The 13,435-nt window shown below is 53.4% G+C and overlaps 1 protein-coding gene and 1 long non-coding RNA gene across 2 annotated transcripts in view; one reads left to right on the top strand and one right to left on the bottom strand.

The window, feature by feature from the left end:
* The window catches only part of LOC136387815 (patr class I histocompatibility antigen, B-2 alpha chain-like), a 79,798-nt gene extending 71,775 nt beyond the window's left edge, over nt 1-8,023 (top strand). The window contains exons 2-8 of the mRNA XM_066359887.1: nt 4,668-4,952; nt 5,434-5,709; nt 6,316-6,591; nt 6,715-6,825; nt 7,263-7,295; nt 7,431-7,478; nt 7,626-8,023. Coding sequence (XP_066215984.1) covers nt 4,668-4,952; nt 5,434-5,709; nt 6,316-6,591; nt 6,715-6,825; nt 7,263-7,295; nt 7,431-7,478; nt 7,626-7,630 — 1,034 coding nt within the window. The 3' untranslated portion in view covers nt 7,631-8,023. The remainder of the gene's footprint in view (nt 1-4,667; nt 4,953-5,433; nt 5,710-6,315; nt 6,592-6,714; nt 6,826-7,262; nt 7,296-7,430; nt 7,479-7,625) is intronic.
* LOC136387819 (uncharacterized) overlaps nt 1-13,435 on the bottom strand; it is a 253,253-nt gene that overhangs the window by 42,888 nt on the left and 196,930 nt on the right. The window lies entirely within an intron of this gene.

The following is a 13,435-nucleotide window of genomic DNA, read 5'->3' on the forward strand; positions in this document are numbered from 1 at the left end:
GGGGCAGAGCATCGCCCCCTGGTGGGCAGAGCGTTGCCCCTGGTGGGCGTGCGGGGTGGATCCCGGTCGGGCGCATGCGGGAGTCTGTCTGACTGTCTCTCCCTGTTTCCAGCTTCAGAAAAATGAAAAAAAAAATAATAAATTAAAAAAAAATTTTTTTCCAAGTCACTGTGATAAATTTTAAACATATAGAAAGTTAGAAAGAACTTTATTTAATTATGTAAATATTTTGAAACAACTATATTGGAGCACTTTAACATTTTGCTATATTTTCTCTGTGTAATATATTTCTATAATTTTTGCTAAAATATTTGTAAATCACCTGCCAACATTAGGACCTTCACCCCTAAATATTTCAGTATTCATCTCTTAAAAAATAAGTTTTTCCTTCAAATACTATTATTATTACACTGAAGAAAATAGCTGTAATTTCCTAACAGTATAAAGTGTCAAAGTCACACAAGGTCCTCTGTGTCATCCCCCCAGAGCCTCTCACGTGGAGAAGAGGAGGGCTCAGGGCCTTGTGCCGTCTCTGAGTGTCCACCCCTCCCGGCCACCCCTCTCTCTGTCCCCTTGATGAAACACCACGTAAACTGAGAAGTAGAAATATTTCTTTCACTCCCTCTTTCTCACCTGTTTCTTTAAATTGAATTTTTGAAATGAAATTATTATTTATTTGGGAACAACAGCTCACTCTCTACAGAACCCTCCACACTGTGGACATGCTCATGGGGGAGATGGGCCAAAGCACAGCCCCCTGGGATTTCTGTCACCTCAGCAGCAGAACAGAGGGACAGCGATGTCAGGGTCATATCTGGTGCCCCAGAAGTCACATCTCCAAAAGAAGGTGTCACACTGAGACCTGGTGTGGGACAGTCCCCTCCCTAAGGGTTAAGAGTGAACTCTAGAATGTCCTCTAAGACTTTCCTCTCCTCCAACACTCCACCCCACAATCAGGAGGTCAAGAAAGTGTCCACCTACTAGAATTAACACTGATAACACTAAACCTCCCCCTCCCCATCAACAGAGCCCAAGTGAGAGCCCCAGACCCCTGCCCCTCCCACCTCCCTCTCTCACACTCACCACCATCTGCCCTGAATCCACCAGGACTAACCTTGTTCTCTCCTTTCCCCTGTCTGTCTCTGTCACTGCTGGTCCCCCAAACATCCTGCACGCTCATCTCCACAGGCTCCATGCACCCCTACTCTGTCTCCCCTCACACCCCCTCCCCAGCTCCTGAAATCTTTCCACTGTGTCCCCCGGAGGTCTCAGCCCAGCATCAGCCAAATCCACACAGTCCTCCCAGGGTGTTCCTGCACCTGCAGCTCTGACAGGGACCTGGGTCTCCCTGAGGACACAGCTCTCTCTGAAGTCCTGTCATGGGGGTGTCTCCCCTCCCACAGACCTTGTGCCCTGGGCCTGGAGGTGGGTGGGGTCCTTCTCCTCAACTGCTGTGACTTTGCCCTTCTCTCCTTCCTAACATCCCCTAATCCATCATCAGATCAGAGCCCCCACTCCCCTCATTGTAGGTAATCCCTGGGGACCCCCAGGCCATCACCTCATTTCTTTTAGCTCCTGGCTCACTGTCACCCTCCCTAGAGTGTTACCATCTTGACCTCGTGATTTCAACATAATGAGATGAGGAAGGATAAATATTAGTCCTCAAAGATGTCCATCCTAAATCCTTGGAGACTGTGGACAGGCTTCCTTACATGAGAAAGGGACTTGGTGATGTAATGAAGGTTAAGGACCTTAGGACAGGGAGACCATCCTGGATCACCTGGCTGGACCCAATCATGTCACATGAACCTAAAGGCAGAGAGGTTTCTATGGCTGGAGTCAGAGAGGCTGCAGGAGAGATGAGGGTGAGGGGAGGCAGAGAGCTTCCACGTGGGGGAAGGGTTGTGTGTGCTGTGGGGGCCACGTTCCAGGACTGAAGATATCCTCTGGGAGCTCAGGGTGGCTTCAGCTGACACCCAGCAAGGAAACGGGGACTCAGTCCCATATCTGCAAGAATCTGAGTTCAAAAACAAGTGAATGACCTTGGCAGTGGGTTCTTCCAGAGCCCCAGTGAGGGGCAGAGACCTGCTGACCCCTTATTCCTACCCAGTGAGGACATGTCAGACCTGTAACCTATGCAAACCATGACATAATATAGGGCTGTTGTTTAAAGCCCCTCAGTTTGTGGTCACTTTACAGCAGGGACAGAACACACTCAGCAGAGGATGCTCAGTCCCTGGCTCCTCACTTCCCTGAGCTCCTCTCCTCCATGACCTTCTGCTCTGCTCTTCCTGGGCCCCCTCCCTTGTCATCCCCTAGACTTGTCATTGCCAATAACCCAGCCCTCCCACAGTCTCCACGCCATGCTTCCCACGCTCTGCCCTCCATCTCCCTACTCACCCCGCAGGGCGGCCTAAGCTCTGGAAACACTGGTGCAATTATTTGATCACATGTGTAATGTAATATCATCAAATAATTCATCACAAATATGCCCGTTTCCCAGGCCTGAGACCACCCTGTGCTACATCACCTCCCACAATTTTTGTGCCCACTGGGATCCCAGGTTATTATCCTACCATCTAGTCACCGTCCCTCACCCCTCGATGTCCTCTCCTCCCTCCTCACTCATCTTCAATTCCATGAGACAGCATTTCAATTCCTCCCTTGGTCTCCCTTGCCTTGTCACCCTTGCTTGGAAAAACCACACAGCAGGGGAATTCTACCTCTGCCCTCCCTGCACCTGCCCCGTGCAGCTACAGGAGGCTGGAGACAACACAGGCACGTGGATGCTGTCACATTAACATCATGACCGGGACCACAAGGGGGTCCACACTGCTGCCCACAATCATCCTGTCCCTGCACGGCTCCCTCAGTCTCCCCCATCCTCTGCTCAAACATCTACCCTCCTTCCCATCTCATTACTGCCAGTGACCTTGTTTCCTGCTTCACTGACAAAACTGGTCACATTAGAAGATGATTATTACATATTTCCAACACTGTCTACTCGGAGACGTCACCACAGGTGAGCTGTCCACGCTCTCAGCCAGAGCCGTCCCTCTGCTGGTTCTCGAGGCCTCATCCCTTCTCGTCTACGTAAAGGTGCTGGTCCAGCAGTTCTTCCCTTTTCCTCTCTTGTCATTCTTTCCTCCACTAGGTCACGTGGCAGCGTGAGAATGCACACCCAGACCTCAGCCTGAGGGAGCATAACTGACCGATGGCCCCGCTGCTGTGCTCTCAAATCTGCTGCCCCGTTTGCTCTGGGACCTCACAGCTTACAGGCTCCTTCCCGTCAAAGGTTGAGAACAGCGGGGAAACTAAGGCAGGACCATTGCCCCTCTGAAGGCTGATTTAGGCTCCAGGCTCCCTGACACCCTCTCTGAACTTTCCTTACTCTGTCCTGGGTCTGGGACCCCTCCAGCCAACCTTCCTTCTCTCTCTCCATCATTTGGATGACCACATTGAGCACTTGTAACTTCTAGGATGTACATGCTCCTGTTGAAATGCACAGTGACACAGGGCTTCCCTGGGCTTCTCTGTATTGAGGACGTGGGGGACTCACAGACAAACTCAGGGCTACTGAATGAAGATCATTTCACAATGTAACAACCCCGAGTCACAGACACACTGTGTGGGAAGTAGAATTCAGGAGCTCTGTGAGTCTGACTGCAGTGCTGGCTAGACACATTTCTGTACCAAGGGGCCAAAATCACTTCTTTACAGATCAGCTTCCTGATGTTCAAGGTTCCCAAGACTGTGCTCCCCACTGGGGTTCACAGACAACAGGGAGACTGGTCTCTGAGAGTCTCTATCCCGTGTTTTCAGACACAGCTCCTCCAGGGTTAAGAGAAACCCCTATCCCTCCACCTCCATTCCCAGGGCGAGCTCACTCTCTGACATCAGGTTCCCTGGGGTGAGTTTTCTTCTAGAAGAGTCCAGGGGGAGAGATAAGGGGTGGGAGGCAGGGAGTCCATTTCATGGGAAGGGATTCTGGGAATAGAAGAGGAGGAAGGGGCAGAGCCCAGCCTGGGGTGTCTCTTTGCTTTCCTCACACAGCCCCTGGGCCAGGACTCAGGGAGACAGGGTGACAAAGAGCTCTCCGCGCAGGAGTAGGGTCAGAACACAGTCCCGGGTCCCCTGGCCTGACAATCAGTGTCTCAGCCCCAGGGCGGAGTTTGGCGGAGAAAGTGAGTGTTAGGGAGTCCTCATCTCTGCGGGTTTCACTTCTGTCTTTCACAATCTACCTCTTGTTTTTCTTCCTGAATACTCATGACGCGACCCCAGATGTCATTCCTATTGGGTGTCCAGTATTTAGAGAAACTAATCAGCGTCACCGCCGTCCCGTTAATAATTTCTCCGCTGACCAGCCCGACTCAGATTGTCCCCGGACCCTGAGTATGCGGGTCATGGGGTCACCAATTTTCTTTCTGCTGCTCTCGGGGGCACTGGTCCCGACCTGGGCTAGTGAGTGCGGGTCCAGAGGAAACAGACTTTTCGGGGAAGAGCGGGGGGGGGGGGGGGGGACCCGTCGGGGGCGCAGGACCCCGGGGAGTGCGCGTGTCCACCGCCCCGTCCTGACTCCTGCTCTGTTTTGGCTCCTTTTCCATCTCCCGGACCTGGGACCCGCACAGGCAGGAGTGTTACGGGTTTCAGCCTCTCCTCGTCCCCAGGTCCCCACTCCCTGAGATATTTCGACATCGCCGTGTCCCGGCCCGGCCCCGGGGAGCCTCACTACTTTTCCGTCGGCTACGTGGACGACACGGAGTTCGTGCGGTTCGACAGCGACTCCGCGAGCCCGAGGACGGAGCCACGGGCGCCGTGGATGGAGCAGCCGTGGGTGGAGCAGGAGGACCCGCACTATTGGGACCGCGAGACGCGGAATTCCAAGGTCACCGCACAGAATTACCAACACAAACTAGACAACCTGCGCGGCTACTACAACCAGAGCGAGGACGGTGAGCCACGCGGGCGGGGCCCGGTCACGACCCCATCCCCACGGACGAGCCGGGGTCGCCCGAGTGTCAGGTTCGAGCTCCATCCGAGACTGCGGGACCCCACATCCCACCCGGGAGGAGCCCGCGTGGACTTTGATCCGGTTTCGTTTTCCGTTTAGGTTAAATTCCGGCGGTCGGGGTGGGGGCGGGGCTGAGTGGGCGGGGCTGACCGCAGGGACAACACTGAGTGGGCGGGGCTGACCGCAGGGACAGCGCTGAGTGGGCGGGGCTGACCGCAGGGACAACACTGAGTGGGCGGGGCTGACCGCAGGGACAGCGCTGAGTGGGCGGGGCTGACCTCAGGGACAGCATTGAGTGGGCGGGGCTGACCGCAGGGACAGCGCTGAGTGGGCGGGGCTGACCTCAGGGACAGCGCTGAGTGGGCGGGGCTGACCGCAGGGACAGCGCTGAGTGGGTGCAGCTGACCGCGGGGCGGGGTCAGGGTCTCACATCCTCCAGAAGATACATGGCTGCGAAATTGGACCGGACGGGCGCTTCCTCCGCGGGTACTGGCAGTACGGCTACGACGGTAGGGACTACATCGCCCTGAACGAGGACCTGCGCTCCTGGACCGCTGTCGACGCTGCGGCTCAGATCACTAAGCACAAGTTGGAGGTGGGCGGTTATGCGGAGCGCTACAGGAACTACCTGAAGGGGGAGTGCGTGCAGTGGCTCCGCATTTACGTGGAAAAGGGGAAGGAGACGCTGCAGCGCGCAGGTACCAGGGCCGCGGGGCTCCCTCCTCTCCCCTCGGGCTGCGGGTCCTACACGGAGACAGGAAATGGATCAGAATCAGAACACCCTCTTGTGCGTCAGGACATTGAGTCCCCTGGGTTTTTAGATCCGGGACCAGAAAGCGACTCCCCCTTTTCTCAGGGACAATTACGTGCAGTCTCACCAGGATGGAGGGGAGGACAATCCTGAAATAACTCATCAGCGGTTCCCCTTGACCCTGGCAGTGGCCCTGGGACCCATGGGGACTTTCTCCTTCAGGCCTTGTTTCCGCCCCCACCCAGTGTGTCTGAGGTCTGACCAGGCTTTTCTGAGTCATTTGGTGTCCACCCAGGTCGGGACCAGAACTCCCTTTATGCCTCGATAGGCCTGCCTCTTAAACTGGGCTGTGTCACTCTGATTCTAGAAATTTCTAAAGAAATGATCTCATAACTGAGATCATCCCAGGCTCCTTTGTCCAGGCTGGTGTCTGGTTTTTGTGCTCCCTCCCCCAGCCCAGCTGTCCTGTCCACTCTCAGGATGGTCACATGAGTGCTGCTGGAGTGGCCCATGACAGATGCAAAGTTCCTGAATTTCTCACCTTTCTCCTCAGACCCCCCAAAGGCACACGTGACCCACCACCCCATCTCTGACCGTGAGGTCACCCTGAGGTGCTGGGCCCTGGGCTTCTACCCTGCGGAGATCACCCTGACCTGGCAGCGTGATGGGCAGGACCTGACCCAGGGCATGGAGCTTGTGGAGACCAGGCCTGCAGGGGATGGGAGCTTCCAGAAGTGGGCGGCCGTGGTAGTGCCCCCTGGAGAGGAGCAGAGCTACACGTGCCATGTGCAGCACAAGGGGCTGCCTGAGCCCCTGACCCTGAGATGGGGTGAGGAGGGACGTGGGCACGGAGCCTCTTCTCAGGGAGCAGGGGCCTCTGGAGGACTTCAGCAGGGTCGGTGCTGTGGCCTGGGGGTCAAGGCCCTGACCTTCCCTTCCCATCTCTTCCCAGAGCCTCCTCAGGCCACCATCACCACTGTGGTCACCGTTGCTGTCCTGGTCCTTGGAGCTGTGGTCACTGGAGCTGTGGTGGGGGCTGTGATGTGGAGGAGGAGGCGCTCAGGTAGGGAAGGGTGGGGTCTGAGTTTCTTGTTCCACAGGGGGTTTCAAGCTCAGGAAGAAGTTTGTTTGCTTCATTAATGGGAAGTACTGTCCCCACACACGTGTGCTTGCCCAGTCTGGGGCTGTTTGCTAACACTGACTCTTTAGTGAGGCGCTTGTGAACGTGAGGGACAAAGTTATCAACTTGATGAGTCTGGTGATGGGGACCTGGTTCCCAACAGTCACAGGTCAGAGGGGAGGGTCCTGCTGAGGACAGACCTCCTGGAGGGAGGTTGGTCCAGTCCCCACACAAGTACTTTTCCTCAGGTTTTCTGATCCTGCCCTGGGTTTGTACTCACAGTTCTGGAAACTTCTCTGGGGCCCAGGACTAGGGGTTCCTTTAGGACCTCATGGTCCTGCCTCCTCCCTGGTCTCTCACAGGATGTTTTCTTCCCGCAGGTGGGAAAGGAGGGAGCTACGCTCAGGCTGCAAGTGAGTATGGAGGGGGTGACCCCTGAGACCCTGTGATAATGCAGACAGTAGCCCATGTGGGATCATACTCTCCATATCTACCTTTAGTCTCCTGTCCTGGGGGCTCTGACCACGTCCTGTTGTGTTCTACCCCAGGCAGTGACAGTTCCCAGGGCTCTGATGTGTCTCTCACGGCTTCTAAAGGTGAGACCCTGTTGTGGGGAGGGGTTGGGGCAGAGGGGACAGGGCTGGGTGATGGGGATCCTCTGGGACTTTTTAAGGTGAACTCTTGAGAATGTCACCAGTTACCATGACTGAACTGTATTTCTTTATGATTATTTCCTTCAATAGCGTGAGACAGCTGCCTTGTCGGGGACTGAGTGATGGAAGATGCTTTACACACACACACACCAACCCTATTTGACTTCAGGATCCTCTCACTTCTCTCTCTGCAAAGGGTATCTGAACGTGTCTGCATTCCTATCAGCATAATGTGAGGAGGTGGGAGGCTGGCCCACCCCTTCCCCCAGGTCCCCTCCCCACACTTCCCTGTCCAGCAGAGGGGGGCTGGGCCCTCCCCATCCCTGTGTGAACTTCATGGAGCACTGAGCTGCAGCTTTTTATTCTCTTATTGAAATAGGACTCTGTGTGTGAGTTTGTATTTTCACTTCTTGCTATGGAGGGTTGTTGGGTTAAGTAAAAGAGAAGACCCTAAAGTTTGAGAGGAAATAAATAGAAGCACTGAGAACTCTCCAGAACCTGTGTGTCTGCTGTGCTGAGTCTGTTGCAGGCACAGGAGAGGCTGTGAGGGCCCAGTGTGGTCGGGGTCTCTGCCTAGTGTGCTCAGTGCACCGTGGACACTGATGTGGTTACTCCTCAACTGGGTCACCTTTCTGCTTTTTTCTTGCCTCTTCAGTAGAACCTTGTCCCTCAGGTCCTGTGATCACAGGGACTCAAATGTCACCCAGGCCTTGTAACTTGTCCTAATAAAGGACCCCTCCAGGTCTGTGGGCAGTGAGGACTCTGTGGGGTCAGTCAGCCACGGCCCCGGCCTGGATCTAACAGTCCCCACCTCCTGAGTCTTTATTTGTTGTTTCTTTGTTTCTATGGAGCAGTCTGACTATTTTTGTTCTTGTTTGGGGTTCCAGTCTCATTCTCCTCTGAGTGTCCCTGCTTCCTGATGGGTTGATCTGGGGTGTCAGAGGAGTCAAGGTCATGGAAAATCTCAAAGGAAAAAAGTAGATGGAGTTGCTGTCAGTGGAGATGGGGAGGCTCTGGAAGGAGCATATCTGAGGGGACATCACAGGCGTTCATTGTAAGAGATGGTGGAGCTGAGACGTCTGTTAGAAATACAAGGGAGTCATCTGATTGGCAGGTGGACAGATGAGTGTGGAGATGAGGAGAGATGTTGGCTGGAGAAATAGACTTGGGAGGCAACACTTAGAAAAGCTATTTAACCCTTCTAAATGGAGGAGGAGACCCAGGCAGTGATGGCTGCAGGAGACAAAGGAGGAAGGACTGACCAGGACCCAGTGCTGAGCCATCTGCTCAGACACACACCAGAGCTGACGGCACAGTTCTGTCTCCACGTCTAGAAGGCATGGCGACCACGGAGTCCTAGACTTCCCTGTGTGCAGGGGTCACCTGCCATTTTGTTCAGACTTAGACCGTCGAGAGGAGAGTGTGAGCGTCTGGATTATAACAAGGTCGGTGCTGATGCTGCTGGTCTCAGGTCACACGTTTAGTAGCAGGAACCCAGACCAGGGTCCCCACAGGGCTGTGTGTCAGCCTCACCTGCAAGGCTGGTTACACGGTGATTCCTGGTCTGGAGCCTAATTCTCAGGGACGATGGGTCTGGGAGGGGCTTGGAGGTGTGTAAGAAACCCACAGCAATCTTGGTTTTCAGCCAGACTGGGAACCCCTGAGGTCAGTGATGGAGCTCAGGGAGGGGAGGGGTCTTAAGTCCACATGTAAAGGTATGTTTTTTTCATTCAGAAAGAAAAGGGAGGACATGTACTGTCAATTATGAGATGTGATGGTGGGAGGTACATGTCGTTCTCTTTGCCGTGGGCAGAGTGCCACGAACCAGCGTGACTAGTAATTCCAGGTTCTGAGGGAGAACTGTGTGGAATTACGAAAACAGACTCACGGGGAAAAGAGGATGGGATTGGGAGGCCTCTGCAATGCTGATGGCAAGGTCAGAGAAAGAGCCCCTGGCCTTGGCTTTATTAGATAGTGTAGACAGTTAAAGCCTTTAATCCACTACACAAATAAGGAAGTCTGATACAAAGCCACTCATCTGAGGCATAAATGGGATTCCTCATGAGAGTGCACCACCCTATATCATACAACAGTCAAGGGTGTGGGTAAAAGCTTTGTTGAAAAGATCTTAGTATTAAAAGGGTGGGAAAGGCTTAGTCTTAAGCCTTAGGTTATAACGACCTTGCCAGCTTACAGCCTGTTTCCCACAGCAGAGTCAGGTGGAAGATTTAGGAAGTGTCCCGGATCAGCGTAATAAAATCTCTGAACACTTGTTCTTTGAAACTGTTCCCCTGATTGATTTCTTGCAGCAAACGTAATCCCAAATATTTTTGCTTTAGATATAAAGCAGTATATACATTATATTGGGGTGTAATAGTATTTGGGGGAAAGACACAGACTAGGTTGAGGCCACACAGCCAGGAGCAGACCCACAGTCCAGCCGAGGTCGGGTCCCACACAGGAACCACTGTCCTGCTGCTGGGCACATGTCACTGCTCACACCCCTGACTCCCTGATGCTGGACCCTAGTCCTGCGGCCAGAACTGCTGTCTCTGCTCTCCTGGCAGCTGGACACTGTCCCTGCCACTCCCGCCACCCTTGTCCAGTGCAGTCTGCACAGTCCCAGCCTCTCTATCACCATGTCCCAAGGCAGAGTCTGGCATGTGGTCCCCAGACTGGTGGAGCCTAATGCCGTGTCCAGTTGCACAAATATTGGGGGACGTGGGTGTAAGGTCGGTAGATAATGGGGGATGGTCACATGAGGAACCCAGACCCGCGAACTTTGGCTAGGACCGCCCACAACCAAGTGCGCCAAAAGGAACTTCCCAGGAACCCTTTTTAAAAAAGCGACTGTCTTACAGCCAGTGAGATTTCACCATGTCATATTAGCTCGACCACCCTAGGGACTTTAAATATCTCCCACACGGGTCACCACTTGCGACTTCTCTGGCCTCCATCTTTCCTAGGGGCCAGGGAACGGCACCGGGTGGGATGCGTGCTCTGTACTCAATAAAGCCTTTTGTTACTCCACACTTCGTGGCTCCAGCCCCTTCCTTCCTTCTCGGCGGGGAAAAATACCTTATAGTGGGTTTCCCTCTTTTATGGAGGGATGTGGTCTCTGCCTCCCACCTGACTTTATGTGTGGAATTCTCTCATGTGAAGAGAGTTCAGCTGCTGGGGTGAGGGATGGAGAAGTGACCCCTTTCAACTCTCCATGAGAGTGAAGATCTGAGACTTGACTTTGTACTTTGTAGCACTCAAGTTTGGCCTGAAGAACAAGTAACCAATAAACGACATCCCAGGGAGAGGTTACTTCCTGGCTCTTACTCGGAATTTCTGTGAGGATGGTGGGAATTTTTCTTCACTCAGCCAGTTCTCTGATTCTCAGACACTAACTGCATTTTCTACCATTCAGCTCTATTCCAACACGAACTGCCTGGAGTGAGCGTCAGACCCCACACACTCAGGGCTCCGCCCCACAACACAGCCCTCACTGTAGAGTCCAGTCCCCACGTTACCTGCACTTCTGTCTGATTTGGCTACAAAAGTTGGGGTTCCCTCCTCTCGATTTCAATTATTTCCTAGAACAACTCAGTGGCTCAGGGAAGTGCTGTGCTTTCTATGACAGGTCATCAGAAATGACACAGTGAGCAGCCAGATGAAGAGGGACATGGTGAGGTGGGGAAGGGTCCTTAGTGCAGAGGCCTCTGTCACCAGGGAGTTGGAAAGTGTCACCCCCTTCCCCTCCAGCATGTGGATGTGTTTCCTACTTCAGAAGCTCTGAACCCCATTGTTAAGGGTTTTGTATGGAAGTTTCCCCATGTGGACATGATGATTAAATCACTGGCCATTGGTGATTGGACTCCCCAGAGGTGGGGCAGTGAGGCTGAAAGCTCCAGCCCTCTCATCAAGCTTGGTCTCTGGTGACCAGCCCCATCCTGAAGCTACCCAGGACCTCAGCCACGGGCCATCTCATGAGCATCCCAGAGACACTCCTGTCACTCAGGAGAGTCTGAGGGCTTTAGGAGCTCTGTGCCAGGAACCAGGGAAAGAGCAAATATTTTCCATTATAGCACAGGGCTTAGATCACAGATCCATTACTAGAAAAAGTAGCATAGCAGTTAATAGATGCCAGCACACCAGTGCTTGGGTTTGATTGAGGCCAACACTCAAAGTTAATAACTATTCCTGCCCCAGGGAGTCCACCAGGTGAGGAAGGGTAACCCAGATTCCCAAAACAATTATATGTTTTATTTCCCAGAGAAAAATAACCATTGTTGTAAAGGCTGGCACATTACTGGAGTTCCATTCGGTCACTAACAATTAGTTCAGTCCAGCATCTAACTGAGGATATTCGCATGGCCAACAAATTTATGAAAATTGCTCAACATTTTGAGTCAGAGGGGAAATTCAAATTAAATCGTATGTGCTATCAGTGCACCCCTTAAGAATGGCTAAAGTGAAAAACTAAAAAGAAAAATTTATTGTTGGCAGGATTAGGATTAACTCAATCTGTCATGTACTGCTCGTGTGAGTCAGTTGATTCAAACACTTTGAGAAATGCTTTGGCAGAAGTTACTACACCCAGACATCGGCTCACCCTGTGACCCAGCATGTCCACTCCTAGTTGTATACCCGGTAGACGTGCACACATATGTGTGACATATAGTGCGAAGAAATTATTCATAATGGCACAATTTGTATACCTGTGTATAACAAATGCTCAGAGGCTGCACAGGATATGAAGTGTGGTCTGTTCACATAACAGAATCCTCCGTGACCATAAGAATGAATACACTACAACCTCACAGCCACAGAGATGAGTCCCAGGACACAACGCTGAGTGAGAGCCAGGTGCCCAGGGGCGTCCACTGTACTGTTCCATTCTATCACACCTGACGGGACTCCCTGTGCTGTGAGACCTCAAGATGGTGGGTACTCAGGGTGGGTGGGGGTAGTTTATGCCTGAATAATAATGAATAGTGCTTCTCAGGTGCTGGGAATGTTCCATGGGTGTTGTTTGTCCCAATGCTCACTCTTTGAAAATTTACTGTGCACACATGATCTGTCCACCTGTCTCTGTGGGTGTCGTCCTTTATGACCTTCATGACAGTATACTTTTCTGGATTTTTTAACTAAGTCTCTTTAACCCAACATAGAGTTATCCTACTGAAAGCTTTTAGAAATGCTGGGATTTAAAACTCCAGAGCAAGTTCCTGTGATTCAGACCCAGGAGGAGAAGGCAGAGCAGGACCAGGGGGCCTGGGAGCTGACGCTGCACAGCTCGGGAAGGGCTGTCAGCCAGGACGGGGTCAGTCCTGAACAGACCCGGGAGGGGAGTGTGACAGGCGCCCCTGAGTAGGGCCCAGTGACTCATGGACAGGGGTACCGGGTGGGCGGGCCGGTCAGGAAAGTGGGGAAAACTGACCCGGAACACGGAGAGGTGGGGAGAGCTGTGCTCAGGACCCCTTGCCGTGGGCGGAGTGGGTGGAGGTCCCGGGGTGCACGTGGAGGCAGCGGAGGGTGCCCGTGTGGAGGGGCTGCTTGTCCGGGGAAGGGGGGGCCGTGATGGATGGGGTCACGTGGCCGCTCCCGGCACCTAGGGCTGCTGGGGTTAATCGGCATCGCCGTGCCTCCAGGGCGGGTCCTCCTCTGGGATCCTGTAATGCACCAGCTTTATCAGGACCTGACGGCTTCCCCTCCTGGTTGGGGGACAGCAACGGCTTCCCCTCCTGGTTGGGGGACAGCAACGTAGTTCCCGGGTTGGGCTCTGGTTGTCCAGCGCATTGATATGTCACTGGTCCTGGGACAGTTGCAGTCCTTTGCTTAACAGGCTAGCAGAGAGGTGGCCTCTCTGTGGAGATGTGTCCCCCACGTGGTCAGGGGGGATGTCTGTGCCC

This window comes from Saccopteryx leptura, chromosome 1, assembly GCF_036850995.1.
Source record: "Saccopteryx leptura isolate mSacLep1 chromosome 1, mSacLep1_pri_phased_curated, whole genome shotgun sequence".
NCBI lineage: Eukaryota > Metazoa > Chordata > Mammalia > Chiroptera > Emballonuridae > Saccopteryx > Saccopteryx leptura.